Source organism: Balaenoptera ricei, chromosome 5, assembly GCF_028023285.1.
Source record: "Balaenoptera ricei isolate mBalRic1 chromosome 5, mBalRic1.hap2, whole genome shotgun sequence".
Lineage (NCBI taxonomy): Eukaryota > Metazoa > Chordata > Mammalia > Artiodactyla > Balaenopteridae > Balaenoptera > Balaenoptera ricei.
In genome coordinates, this window is record NC_082643.1 from 128,873,760 (window position 1) to 128,888,398 (window position 14,639).

The following is a 14,639-nucleotide window of genomic DNA, read 5'->3' on the forward strand; positions in this document are numbered from 1 at the left end:
CAACAAATGTAATTATGATATCTCTTATATATATGAAAGGTAATAGCTATGCTGTTTCTTTAATATCTTTCATTATACATATAGGAAACATACTCATGTTATAAGAAATAAAAAGCATACAAAGTAATACTTCAAAATGTGAAAGTTCCCACTTATGTCTCTTCCACAGGTAACCTCCCTTTTGTGTGTCTAGTTTTTACATTAGAGTTTACTATTTTTAGACTCTGGTGGATGCTGTGTTTTTGCAGATAGTCCTTAGCCCCGGGTACTCATTCCCAGTGCTTGAGAGTGATGGCTGCTAATGGCTCATGCATGGCTGAGTCCCTCCCCTGGCCTTGTCTTATTTGGAAGTTTACTTACTCCGCCAAGGTTACAACCTCTCTGTAGGAGTAGCCTACATCTAATGACTAATAGATAAGTAAGTACAAAGGCTTGGCCCCTACTTAAATTCAGGACAGCTCTAAAAGGCCATCCAAGCTTCCGCATTCCCGGTGGTATCTGCTGAGACCTCTGTCTCAACTGCGGCACGGTTCAACTTCTCCCAGTGCTCAGTCCTTCAGTCTTACCCCCACAGGTGTTGTTTCCAAGCATCCCCCCTGATAAACGTCCTCCCTGCATATCTCCCGATCAGAGTCTGGGGCCAGAGAACTGAGCCTATGACACCCTCTTTAGAAAATAAGTGAAACCTCAAATTTACAGTAAGTAGGGAGTTCTCATGTAAAAGGAACTAAGTGAGAGGAGCATGTGTAACAGCTTAATTATTAAAATATGAAATGTTACATATTTACTTCTTGTTGGGCAAGAACAAGAACACTATTATGTGGTGACAAGCTGGTCTTCCTGAGCTTCGTCTGCTATTTAATTACAATGTCATGCATGGTATCAACTTGTGTAACAAACTCAATTGCACACTGTTTTTTTTTTTTTTTTTGGCCGTACCACGTGGCTCACGGGATCTTAGTTCCTTAACCAGGGATTGAACCCGCGCCCTCAGCAGTGAAGCGCGGAGTCCTAACCACTGGACCACCAGGGCATTCCCTCAATTGCGCACTTTTATTTGAACAAGTAGACATATACAAATAGAATTCCCATTAAAAAAAAGAAGTTCAGAGCTACCGCCTTCTTGATCGTTGAAACATTTTATAATAAGTTCAAATATATATCTCACAGAGTTTTCAGGAAAAGCCTTTTTCCTGAAGTCAGGGCAAAAGCAAGGTAATTTGTCTACATAAAATAATGCACTGGAAATATTGATACAATGTGTTAAAATTTGGAATTTAATGCCTTCCAATATGATGTTTAACTTTTTAATAGTTAAAAATGTTTTTTAATCAAAGAAATCTAAATCAAACCTTTGTTGGAAGCCTGAAATACCTTCCCCAACCCTAGTCTTCCATTTAACAAAAACTACTGCTCTGAATTTTTATTACCTCCATATCTTATTTTTTAAATATGTATGTGTGTTATTTGGGCTTTATCTCTAGTAAAAAGAAACTCTTTTTCCAAGTTTATAACGTAAGTTTATATTATAACTTAACATAAATTTATAATTATGTTAAATTAAGCATAAAGTAATATGTGATGTAAATCATAGGCTCTCCTATTTAAAAGGATGCTACAGATGCCTACTTATTCTCTTTATTAACATGGAAAGATCTTCAAACTATGTAGTTAATTTTAAAAGTGTGATATAAACCAGTGTGTAATATATTATCCTAATTTGTATGTGTTTTTGTAAAATAAAAATTTATAATATACTAAAAACAATAATATACAGAAAACATTTCATTCAGTAACCAAGTCCTATCCATTCTGCATGGATCCAACCCCTAATGATCCTACCCTAGATCAAGCTCCTATTCTCTCACCTGGTTGTATTGCAATGGGCTCCCATCTCCCAGCCTACCCTGAATACATTCTCTGCTATAGGAGTGACCTTTCTGAAGAACTAATCTGATTTAATCTGCATTTTTTTGAACAAATATTTGTCTTCCCAGTGAGTAATTGCTTGTTTGATGATTTTTAAACTTTCGGTTTATACACTGAGTGAGTTAATATACACTGAGTTGATTTATGGTTTTCAAGCACTAGACCTGCTCATTTTATCGTGGGGTTGTTTTCAGAGAAAATTAAAGAAGTTAACACAAATGTTAATTCTAAACTTCCCTAAATAGGAATCTTATTAATTAATGATTCCTATTAAGAATTAATGATTCTTATTAAGCATCATTTCTGTTCTATACCTTTTCTTGAATTTGGTGACCTCAGGATTAAAATGTATGTTTTAAATTATTTTCCTTTTTGAATAATTATAATTTTTTTCATTTTGATTATTTTTTACTTGATCGAAAAAATATCAGCCACCAGTGTTAATGAGCCAACCACCCTATGGAAAAGTATGAGAAAAATTTGTAGATGATCTCCTTCCCTGCCTATCCCTGGTCTCTAAAGAGAACCAAGAGCATTAGTTAGTGATCAAAAGTTATTCTGATCTTGCTGCCTAATTAACAATTTAACAGGAATTTGGTTATCATGGATGACTGAGGCAGTATTTAGGCTAAGAGCTGAAATATGCCTTTGCTTTGCCTCTGTGCTATGGCTGGAAGAAAAATCAACTAAATGAATTTTTTTAATAGACATTAGAATGAGAATAGAGCAGCCTGAGTGTTTGAGATGCAGATGGGGAATTGCTGTCCATTTATTTAAAGATTGCCAATCAGGAAAAAGCAAGGTATAGTGGAGTAGAGTCAGTTAAGCTCTGACACTTAGCTAGGTGGCCTCAAACAAGTTAATCCAAGTCCTCTGAACATTGATTTCCTCACGGTTGAAATGAGGATAGTAATGTTTAATATCTTACAGGGTCCTTATGAGAATTAAGTCTAAGGTATTTTAAAGCACCTACCCTGGAACATAGAAGACATTCAGTATATGATAACTATTGCCATTATTTCATTGTTGCTGTTATTGTCGCTCTTTAGGTCTTCTTACTGCTGGCAGAAATAAGCAGTATTTATAGGTTCTGCTGGCCTGTCTGAGATCTCAGTAGGGGAAGAAAGGATGGAGAAGAAGAATGGAGAAGTGAAAATAGTAAGAGAACATAGAAGAGAAGGAAGACTGTAATGATAAGAAGTAGTAGAATACTTCTAGCAATTGCCATGGTATTCTAAAATATTAACTCAGCTTTGCAGTTGGTAATAATAATTTTATTTTTCTTCAGGATCATCAGTTTGACTATCGTCGTAAGAGACTTTAATGCTACTAACTGAAAAGCTTAGTTTATTGGAAGGTGTTTTTATTTGTGGTCCACGCTAGACATACCTTGTTTATGGCTTGTAGGTATCTGGGCCAGACATGGGCTGAGTTATTCATTACCAACCATGGAAAAAGAGGAGTTTAGCCAGTTTGGGTTGTTTAGCAAAGGGATGATTAAGTTACTTGCAAACGAATTGGTGTTTATTTATCCTTGCGTGACATGTAGTGTTTGCCTCCATTAAGGGAATCGATAATAGCCCTAGCCTGTATTTCAGATAAGGAGGAAGAGGAAATTCAATGTTTGGCCTAGTTTCCCTTCCCTAATTACACTCCTAATATTCTTTTGTAGTTAAAAGCTTATTAGATGTCTACAACATTCAAAATGAAGCAACATTTTTAAGTTTACTTCTAATATCTTTTTTTTTCTTTTCAAGATTGACGTCTGGTCCTGAGAACACACTTTTCCACTATGTTGCCTTAGAAACAGTGCAAGGGATCTTTATTACTCCTACCCACGAAGAGGTGGCACAGCTAAGTGGCTCTATCCACCCTCAGCTGATAAAAAATTTCCATCAGTGTTGTCTCTCCATTCGTGCAGTTTTCCAACAGACATTGGTTGAAGAGGTAGGGCACTGCTATAAATATAATTTTCTGCCAGTTTATTTCCAGACCTCTAAATATTCTCTCTAAAACTCTTTAATCAATATGTCCAGCAATGACTGTTGTCATTTATTTTTTTTAACAGTCATTCCATCTACCTTGAGTGCCAAAGGATTATATTCACTGTACTTAACTTTAAAACTTTGTTTCATAATTCTGAGTTTGATGTCCCAGATTACTATTTCAGGAAACAGTGGACCTGTGTGTTTTCTATAGCAAAGTAGAACACAGTAGTTTGTAATGTAAACTTGCCTCCCATATTTGACCCAACCATTTCTCAGACAGTTATCTCTACCATTTGGTAACTGATAATTCTTTAAGTATTCAACCAGCAGGATAAGGTATTTTGGAACAAAAGGGAATAAAGTATAGCAGTAGGCGCAATACTGTTATGTTTCAGCCACTTGGTTGGTTGGTTGCTTGCTTGCTTGCTTGCTTTTCAATCCAGGATGAAGTTTTATTTGATATTGTACCTCTGGATAAGTAGTAATGTTGTATACAATTAAAATATCAATTAGATAGTTTTAATAGCAGGGAAAGATAAGTGTTGATTTCTTGAAAAGGATAAACATACAGAAGTTTATTTGTGACTGGTCAAACATCATACTGCCAAAAAAAAAAAAAAAAAAAAAACCTCCCTGAAGAATGATTGTAATGTACATAGCAATACGTGTACTAAGGATGCTAAATTTGTGAAGAATTTAGGCTTAAAGGTAGAAGAACATTGGGCTGGGAGAAGGAATCCTGGACTGAGCCTTATTAACTCTTCCTATTTTCTCAGCTATAAAGTGAGTGAGCTGAATTATATCATCTCTTAGGACTCATTCAGCAGTAAAATTCTTTGTCTTACAGGATTTCTTCTTCGAGCTCTCAGAAATTGGTATTCAACAAAATGTTATGTTTGACTATATATGTCTATGTGCTTTGCATTGTTAGGCTCCTCCTTTCCTGTTTAACATACTGATAGATTCTATAAGGTTTATTTCATTAACTTATTTAGTAATATTTGGTAATATAAATTAGACTTTCCCATATTATTTAAATATTGAGGTACCTACTACACACCAGATACTACTCAAGATGCTGGGGATACAGCAGTGAACAAAACAAAGTCTTTCCTCATGAAGCCTGTATTCTAACAGGGGAGGCTAATGAATTAGCAAGCAGTGTAATATATCAGGTAGGGTAAGTTTCAAGAGGAGTAATAAAACAGAGTAAGGTCGAGAGGTGGGGGTTACTATTTTGAAAGATGTCTCTGATCATGTCAAGTAATATTTGAACAGAGACCTGAGTAAAGTGAGGGACCAAGCCATGTGGCAGATGTGGAGGCACAGCTTCCAGGCAGAAGGAACAGCAAGTACAAAGCCCCAGAGGTAGGGTGGCTGAGAGAGCCCTGGAATGGGCTGAGTAGGGAGGAGAGTGGTAGGAGTTGAGATGGCCAAGGTAGCAGGGCCAGGTCATGCATGGCCCAATAGACTAGGGACTCTGGGCTTTGTTTGGAAGAAGACGGGAGGTTCTTGGGCAGTTCTGAGCAGAGCAGGGACGTGATCCTTAGTTTTGAAAGGATCCCTCATGCTACTGTGAACGAGCTTGTAGGGTAGAGAGGGTGGAGGCAGGGACCAGTTAGGAGCTGTGGAAATTCTCAAAGCAAGAAGTCAGTGGCTTCTGGATCTTGAATATATTTTGGAGGATGAGCTGAAAGGATTTGCTGATGTCTTAAATAAGTATTTTGAGAGAAAGAGCAGAATCAAGGATCACTCCACTGTTTTGGCCTGAGCTTTACAAAAAGTCTTTATGTTCCAAATGAGTCACTGGTTTGCTAATGATTTAATCAGTGGGAAATTTAGAGTATGCTTCAGAGGAAGAGGCAATACTGCTTTAAGTATATGTGTTTTAAGTATATTACAAAATCATCTATTCATTTAGTAACTCATTAGTAATCTGTTCATTAAGCACCTACTGTGTACCAGGCACAGCTGCTTTCAAAGAATACAAAGATGAATAGCATATTTTGTCTGCCCTGGAAAAGAGATTTTAATGTACTGGGAAAAACAAACCTATAAACTGCTGATATAATATAGCGTAAATACTAATAAGGTAGGGCTGTGAACAAAATGTTCCCTTGGAGAGTCAAGAGAGACTTTATCCGTGAAGTCTCTTTTAGGAGATGGTACTTAAAGTAAGTATGAGGGGACTTCCCTGGTGGCACAGTGGTTAAGAATCGGCCTGCCAATGCAGGGAACACAGGTTCGAGCCCTGGTTCAAGAAGATCCCACATGCCGCGGAGCAACTAAGCCCATGCACCACAACTACTGAGCCTGCGCTCTGGAGCCCGCGAGCCATAACTACTGAGCCTGTGCACCACAACTACTGAAGCCCACGTGCCTGGAGCCCGTGCTCTGCAACAAGAGAAGCCACAGTAATGAGAAACCCGCACACTGCAACAGAGAGCCCCCGCTCGCCGTGTGCAGCAACAAAGACCCAACACAGCCAAAAATAAATAAATAAACAAACAAATAAATAAATGTATAAAAAATAATAATAAAGTAAGTATGAGGAAGAATAGAAATTTTCCTGCAGGTAAAGAGAAGAATGTCATTGCAGGCACTTAAAGTATTACGATCAACCAATTCAAATCTATATATAAAACGTTTTAAAGTAACAGTTAATACCAGTTAATACTAATAATACCTATTAATTTACAGAAGAAGAAAGCACTAAATGGTGGAGATCATTCAGGTTCTACAAATTCAGTGACTTCTCTTAACCCTGTGAAAGAACATGGTGTATTGTTTGAATGCTCACCTGAAAACTGGACTGATCAGAGAAAAACACCACCAGTTATGGCTTACTGGGTAGTAGGGTAAGTGGAAAAAAATATTAAAAAGTGACAGAAAAGTGGTAATGGAGATAAACATTTTCAGATATAGGCATGGAATTATTAATCTAACTATAATATTTTAATGTATTTTAGAATTTTATTTTATTTCCTAAGTATCTCCTTTAAATTGCTCCCAACTCTTTTTCTGTTAAAAAAAAAAAAGAAGAAAACTTATTCAGTTATCTTACAAAATTGTATTAGTCATACACTAAAAGGTAATGAGTCCATACTTTCACTGCTATTTCCTTCTCTCTGTCCCTACTTCTTTTCTTCCCTCTCTCCTTTCTTTCCCTCCTCTCTTCCCCTCTCCTTCTCCTACCCCCAACCAACTACAAGACCCTGCCCTCCCTGGCCCCTGCCCACCTGTCTGTTTCCACCTCCTGTCACTCTCTTCCTCCGTCCACTGTGCACAGTCACATTGGATGGGGGATGGTCTGCTTCTTCACCTTTGCATATCTGGCTCCTGGATATTCAGACCAGTGCTAGCATGCCATCGCCTGTTAAAGAGACAAGCCATGATCTCTTGCCCACATTAAAGTGGCTACTCGGTTATTCTCTGTTCTATCACCCCTTTATTCTTAATTTTCTTGTTTGTTTATGATCTTTCTACCCCTCACTAGAATGTCAGCTTTATGAGGTCAGGAATTGATCTGTCTTGTCCACCACTGGCACCTGCAACAGCACCTGGCACACGGTCACTTGATAAATATGTAAGGATTTAGTAAATGGAGCTGTGCTTGGCAAAATGTGGTGGTGGGTAGGTGGACTGAAAAACACAAAGCTAAACACAGTCATTGCATCTGATGGTCTTACATCTAGCAGAAGAAATATGAAACATGCTTAAATACCTATGTATATATGGATGCATATTCTATGGAGATAGAGAGAAAGATAGCTGGCTATATATAGTAAAGTAGGTAATACAACCAAACACTCTGGGAATTCTGAGGAAGGGGGGGAAATCTAAGCTGAGATTATAAAGAAAGGCTTAGAGGTTCCATTGATCTGCTTTAGAAAATGAATTGGATTTGGATAGAGCATTCTAGGAAAAGGATGGTATGAATAAAGATCCAAACAAGGGAAATCATAAGGCATGGCAGTGAGTAGACTGGTTTGTTAGGATGGTAGGGGAATGGCATGTGCAAAGATGAAGTGAAAGATCAAGCTGGAAAGCTAAGTTAAGACCACTGCAGAGAGCCTTCAATTCCTGACTAAGGAATGGAATTTTGAGGGAAATATTGAGCCACTGACAGTTCTTTGAGTTGCGGTAGAGAATTGGTGGAGGAAGGAGCACAGAGTAAGGTGGGACTAATGTTACTGGACACCTATCATATAGTACTAAGCTGTATGACAAACACTTTACAAATGTTATCCAAAGCAGTAATTCCCATGTGCTGGTCCACGAGATTTAGAATCACCTGAGTCACTTATTAAAATCAGAGATGCCTGCATCCCACCCCAGACCTACTGAACTATAATCTATGGGAGTGGGACTCTGTATGTTTAGTAAGCTCACTTGTGATTCTGATGTGTAACCAACCAAGTTTGGGAGCATCAGCATGATCAAAACTCAGTGTAGTGTGATCAGAGCTGTGCTATTGGAAGATCAAGCTGGGAGCAGCAAATGAAAATGGTGTGGACACAAGAGAGAATAGAGATAAGAAGACCAGTTAGGCACACATGCAGGTGTACAGTGGAGCCTTAACTACATTCACAATTGGAATTGAAAAAAATCAATAGGTGTTGAATTATGACGAAGCTGATCTATGTAGAATAGAGAAATTTAAGGAAGTCAGGCAGAACTACACCTGATTTAAATGGCTTGATTTGTATACATTAGTATTGATTAAATAGACTAAAATTTTTAACTCTTTAAGACAATCAAAGTTTCAATGTTAATCCCAATTCAATGTCTAATAACTATTGTACTTAGAATGATGGTACACCATTGGCTGTATTGTAATAATAATGACTAAATTTAATACTTTAAAACTGAGGGACATGATTATACATATTGATAAAATAGGCTTTTTACACTCTGGAAAAATAAACATAATTGACCTAAGGCATATATTATTTATTTTATAATAAATCTAGCTGCATTTCCCCCTACTGTAGATTTAGATTAGTGGTTTTGAATTTACTACTTATTCTTTCAGAAACAAAAAAATTAAGTAAAATAAATTGAAGCATTGGAGTCTTTTTCCTTTGTTTTTTTGTTTTTGGAATTTCTGAAATGAGTGTGTTCTTTTCCTCTACAGGAGGCTCTTTCTTCATCCCAGACTTCAAGAACTTTACGTCTGTTTTCATGACTCAGTCACAGAAATTGCCATTGAAATGGCTTTTAAATTGTTCTTTGGATTAACCTTGTAGCTGTGTTTTCTTGATGTATAGCAACACTGTGCACAGACCATAAAGTAGTGTTAGAACTGCTGAAATCCATTCACAAAGAGATAAGGTTTAACTTCTTTCCACTATTCAATACTGAACATAAGATTGTTAAAGACTGAGATGATATGCTGCTGGATTTGATGCACTAAATCTTATTGTGAGACTTTTGAAGAAGATACTTGATCAAAATATGAAGAAGGGATTGTTAACTTATTTCCATTTTGGTATATACCATTAATTTATTTACTAGTTTGAAATAATGTGATGTGTTTTATGTAAAATTAATATAGGAATGTTTATCTGGGAAAAATACCCAATTCGTTGTATATTTTTCTCAAGACTAATATTGATATCTGGCGAAACAATCATGAAATTGGGAGGCGGTGACCAGGTTCTGTAACTGATTAGTGCTGTGACCATGAGCAAGTTGTTGTACCTCTGTGAGCTCAGAGTTTTCATGTACAAATGAAATGATTGCTTTGAGGTGTCTAAAGACCCTCTTAAGTATAAAATGTGCAATTTTTTCCCTCTTGCTTATTGTTTGGTACCTAAATTTGTAATGTCCAAGTACTGATTCCTTCTTAGATCAGATACTTTTCTTTAGTTTAGGTGTTTTAGTAGATACCTCACAATGGGGGAAGAGAGGAGTGAAAATTAAACTTCTTTTTTTATTTATTTGATTTTCTTTACTCTTCCAGGTCAGTTCTATTTTGACTAGGATATATTTTTTTAAACTATTTGTCCATAAACTTTCATTGTTTTTCTCTTTGTTGAAATATATTCAGGTATACACACATTTTATGCAAGTTCATGAATTTTGGGAAAGTTGTATGTAAATATTTTTTAAAAATCTAATCATGTTGAAAACACTGAAAAAGTTGACTAAAGAAATTCTATGGCGACTTCTTTTGTTCAATACAAATTTTTGCCTTACAAATATGGATCATTATGTATTGGGTTTTCCCAAAGGGGGACATTTTAATGAACGATAGTTTACTTGACTTTGAGTAGAGAAAGAAAAGTACTAAGATGAGAATTTTCATTGGCTGTCAGAATTTGGTGGATTGAAAGAAAGGAAGAACACGACAATTCTTAATTGACATTTACCCAGTGGATTCTACTGAAGTCTCAGATGCCCCCAAGACTTTATAATACTGGGTTCTTTCTTCTTCAGGACTTAACTTTGGAAGGCAAATTATGTCAGCACATCTAAAGCCAGTCCCTGCCTTTCCCCTACCTCAAACGTGAGACCTCCAGCTTACTCTGAATTAACTGCAAAATGTAGTCGATGCACCATTTGAAACATCTGGTCTTAGAAGAAACACTATTATCCCTCTGTCATGAGTTTAAGAGATTTTCACCCAGGCGTTTAAGATGCAAACCATTATACTTGTCCCATTAGTGACTTGTGGGCCTTAATTTTGGCATTCAAAACAGGGAAAGAAACTTTGGTTCTTGAAATGTAGAAAATGCCTTGCAATATCCTCCCCCTTAAGATTATAATATTGGTCAAATGGTAGACAGACTCTTTACTACTGTCTTAGGACTGCTTGTGTACATATATAGGTATTGAGGTATTCTTTAAAAGTATTTAGTAAATGTCTTAAATTTCTTGATATGTCCTCCAAAACACCATGAGCTATTTTTAATACTGAGAATTATTCATAAATGCAGCTATTGATCACCTCAGATTTTCAAACAGACTGAACTAAGACTTGGGATTTTACCATCAGGACCTTTTTGTTTCATTTAATGAAATTTTGGTTTGTTGGACTGCTTTCCTGGTGTCAAAGAATCATGAGACCACCATTTAATAACTGAAATAAAAAGACAAAGCAGACTACTGATGGTAATAAGGGCGAAGTCATTTGCAACATTGTAGATGTGCTCTGTAATGACCATGTTGCAGAGACATTGCACTTCTAAGAAATAAAACCAAACATTATCTTGGCTTTTATCTCTAAATGGATATCAAAATAAGCATTATAAGTAAACTTAGCTGCCCATTTTTCCATATATGTTCAGATTCACATCTGAAAGTAGATCAGTCTGATTATTAGACAAGAAGTGCCTATCTGCCATTTTATTAAATAAAGAGGGACAAAGAATACTTTAGCAGATATAGAAACATTCTTAAGTTGGAGTTTATTAGCATCCTGCAAAAGTTATTTTTTACCAAAGACTGTAACGCAAAAGCCTATATAACCAGCATTAAAAAAAAAAAAAAAAGTGCTGTCTTACCACCATCATATATTTTTTAGCCCCATGAAATTACATTTTAGCTTCTAACCCCTTTCTCTTTCTTTATCGCTCTTTTGTTTGTTTCTTTTGGTCAGGTTAGAGAAGAGAATGTTTCTTATTTGTGCCAAGGGACCCTTGATGTTGATGCATGCTGGCAAGATAGTAAATTTGCAGTGCCTGCTTTTTTATATTTCTAATACAAATGGGAAAAGCTATGAAATCAGTTTACTAGGTTTGTCCACTTTGAACATTCTTGAAAATAATATTGTGATTAATCATGTGTTGTCTGTTTGATTTCCTCTAAATAGTGCCTGGCATATGCTGTGTGCTATAAAAGTGTTAGCTGCTACTACTACTACTACTATTACCACCACCATTTATTATTATTATTATTAAATATCCATTGGTTGAAAACCATGGAGTCAGCTAAATCATACCTTCTACTGTACAAAATTTTGGAAAGCTAAGAAAAAGTATTCCACACTAAACACTTTTAAAACAATGACTTATACTTAGGATATTTTAAAATATATTATTGAATGTTACTAAAACTTTAATCTGTATACTAAACTGTGTGGAAATAATTTAATTTTGTAGAGTTGTACTTCTATATTCTATATAATTGAAGATATTTTTATACTATATTGATAGTTTTTAATAAAGATGGTTTAGAGGTTTGTTTGCAGTTGTGTTGCCTTTTTGTCCATTCATCCTACAAACATTTATTACATTTCTGCTCTGTACAAAGCACTGTTCTGGATGCCAGAGATACAGCAGTGAACAAAACAGCTAAAAATCCCTACCTTCATAGAGCTTATGTTCCTGTGGGAGAGGTAGGCCACAAATAAGACAAATAAGTAACTATGTTGACAAAAGCTAAGAGAAAAAAAAAAAAGTGAAGCAAGAAAATGGGATACGAAGTGTGGGAGACAGGGTGGCCAGGGAAAGTGGTGCTGAGGTGATCCCACATCTCAAGTAAGTGAGGAAACTAACCAAGCTGATTGCCAAGGAAAGAAGAGTGAACAGTGCAAAGGCCCTGAGACTCTATACTTTTAATATCAACATATAAATCACCAGAACTTTTTTCATTCCCCAAATCAGTAAATAAAATACAATGCAGCAAATTAAAATAAACATTTTCAGCTTTATCTATTGAAAAGAGCTGATTCAGAGCTCTTAATAGGGTTAAAAAAAAAAAAAAGCTACACTTCTAAGTACTTTCACTTTTGCTGTCTCCTAACAAAGAATACATGTCAAAAGTAAGCTAGAGGATATCATAAAGGAATATGCTATGAACATGTCAACTACGGGGTCAAATGTCAGGGGAGAGGGGCAAGGGAGTCAAGAAAGGAAGGGACAGAAAATTGCCCTGGGAAGCAGCAGAAGACTTGATTTTGCGGCCTCCGAGATACTTATGTTCCCTGTGACCAGAGATGGTTCCGTTGACCTCTCTTGGCACCTTAAAAAGACAGTCTGGCTTGGAGTGTGATTCAGGCAATTCACCCTTTAAATTTCTCCCCAAGTCCTCTGAATTACCTTAAAAGTGAATGAAATGTTTCATTTTTCAGATTTTTGCAGATAAAATGCCCATCATTTCTTGAATTTGTAATGGGTTTCACAAAGGATTTTGAAGTCAACACAATGAGAAGACTTTAAATATTTCAAGCTAGGAATAATGATTAATGCAATTGCTTCAGAAAGATTAATCTGGCAGCAGCATGTAAAATGTAGAGAGACTCAGGCTGAAAAACCAGTTGAGTCAAATAAGCCACCATGGAAAGGAAGGTAGCACCAAACATGGTACCAGTAGGACTTGCCAACTAGCTTTATGTGAGGTAATCAAAATAGTAACAGAATTCCTGCTCTGGAATCCTTCTGGCCTAAATATTTGTTTTTTTATTAGTGACAAGTACTATTAAAAGTGTTCAGACACACTTAAGATAATAAAGAAGCAAATGTAACCTCAAGTTCAAAAAAGCCAGTAACTCATCTCACATTTTATAGATGTTTTAAGACTGCAAGTCCTACAGAGTAAGAGATGATAAGATGGAATCTTCCTTTATTAGAAACCATCAAACAAGCTGTAAAGAATCAGGAATATATTGTTTTATTAATAATACTAAGACATTATTTGCCTCTTTCACTCTCATTAGCGTACAGTGGAGTTCTCCACCAGCTACATGTTGTGTGATATTGCAGCAAATGGAGTGCAAAAGCAGCTATGTAAATCCGGCTGTCTTTTATTAAGCCAGACATTTAAAAAGACTTTCAAAAATATAAAACAAGGCTGTTCTCACTACATTTTTTTGTTTGAAAATAGTTACTTTTTATTTTAAAATGTTTCTTATGTAGGGGTTTATTATTGTTACTTTAAATGAGTTGATTTTTAAATTTTTCTGTTTCAATTTCTGAAATGGTTAATGTCAACACGTAACACCAAAACAGAAGCTTCTTTGTGGTCTTCAATGTTAAGAGTGAAAAGAGATCCTAAAATCAAAGTTTGTGAACCACTGTTCTCGAACAGGTCATTGATTCTCAACCCTGCACATCAGAATTACCTGGGGAGGACTTTCCTGGTGGCGCAGTGGTTAAGAATCCGCCTGCCAATGCAGGGGACACGGGTTGGATCCCTGGTCCGGGAAGATCCCACGTGCTGTCGAGCAACTAAGCCTGTGTACCACAACTACTAAGCCTGCGCTCGAGAGCCCGAGTGCCACAACTACTGAAGCCCAGGTGCCTAGAGCATGTGCTCTGCAACAAGAGACGCCCCCACTTGCCGCGACTAGTGGAAGCCCACGGGCAGCAACAAAGACCCAACAGAGCCAAAATTTAATTAATTAATTATTTTTTAAAGAGGAAGAAAAGAAAATACAAGGCTTAAAAAAAAAATCTAAAAAAAAAAAAAAGAATTACCTGGGGAATTCAAATTCAAATACAGACACCAAGGCTCACTTCTAGATATCCTGATTTAACAGTCAGGACCTAAGCCAATCATCAGTTAGACTAAACACTCACCCACTCCCCACCTTTGAGTGTGCAGTCTGGCTTGAGCACCACTGCTCTATACAGAATTACCAATTTAAATAAAATACAGGGGAAAGAGGAACATGTGTTATGGGGTGCAGTCAGTAAAACCAGACAGTGACTAGACAAACGACCCCTGCTAAATCACACGAGCAGAAATTAAAGCAATTTCTAACAGAAGGTGTAAGGC

At 36.5% G+C, this 14,639-nt stretch overlaps 1 protein-coding gene across 4 annotated transcripts in view; it reads left to right on the forward strand.

The window, feature by feature from the left end:
- INTU (inturned planar cell polarity protein) overlaps nt 1-11,996 on the forward strand; it is an 83,060-nt gene extending 71,064 nt beyond the window's left edge. For 3 of the 4 annotated variants that reach the window (XM_059923566.1, XM_059923565.1, XM_059923563.1), the window contains 3 exons: nt 3,687-3,876; nt 6,618-6,775; nt 9,055-11,996. In XM_059923566.1, the coding sequence (XP_059779549.1) occupies nt 3,687-3,876; nt 6,618-6,775; nt 9,055-9,166 (460 nt within the window). In that variant the 3' untranslated portion in view covers nt 9,167-11,996. The remainder of the gene's footprint in view (nt 1-3,686; nt 3,877-6,617; nt 6,776-9,054) is intronic. The other variant, XM_059923564.1, reaches the window with a different exon arrangement.
- Nucleotides 11,997-14,639: the final 2,643 nt, after the last annotated feature.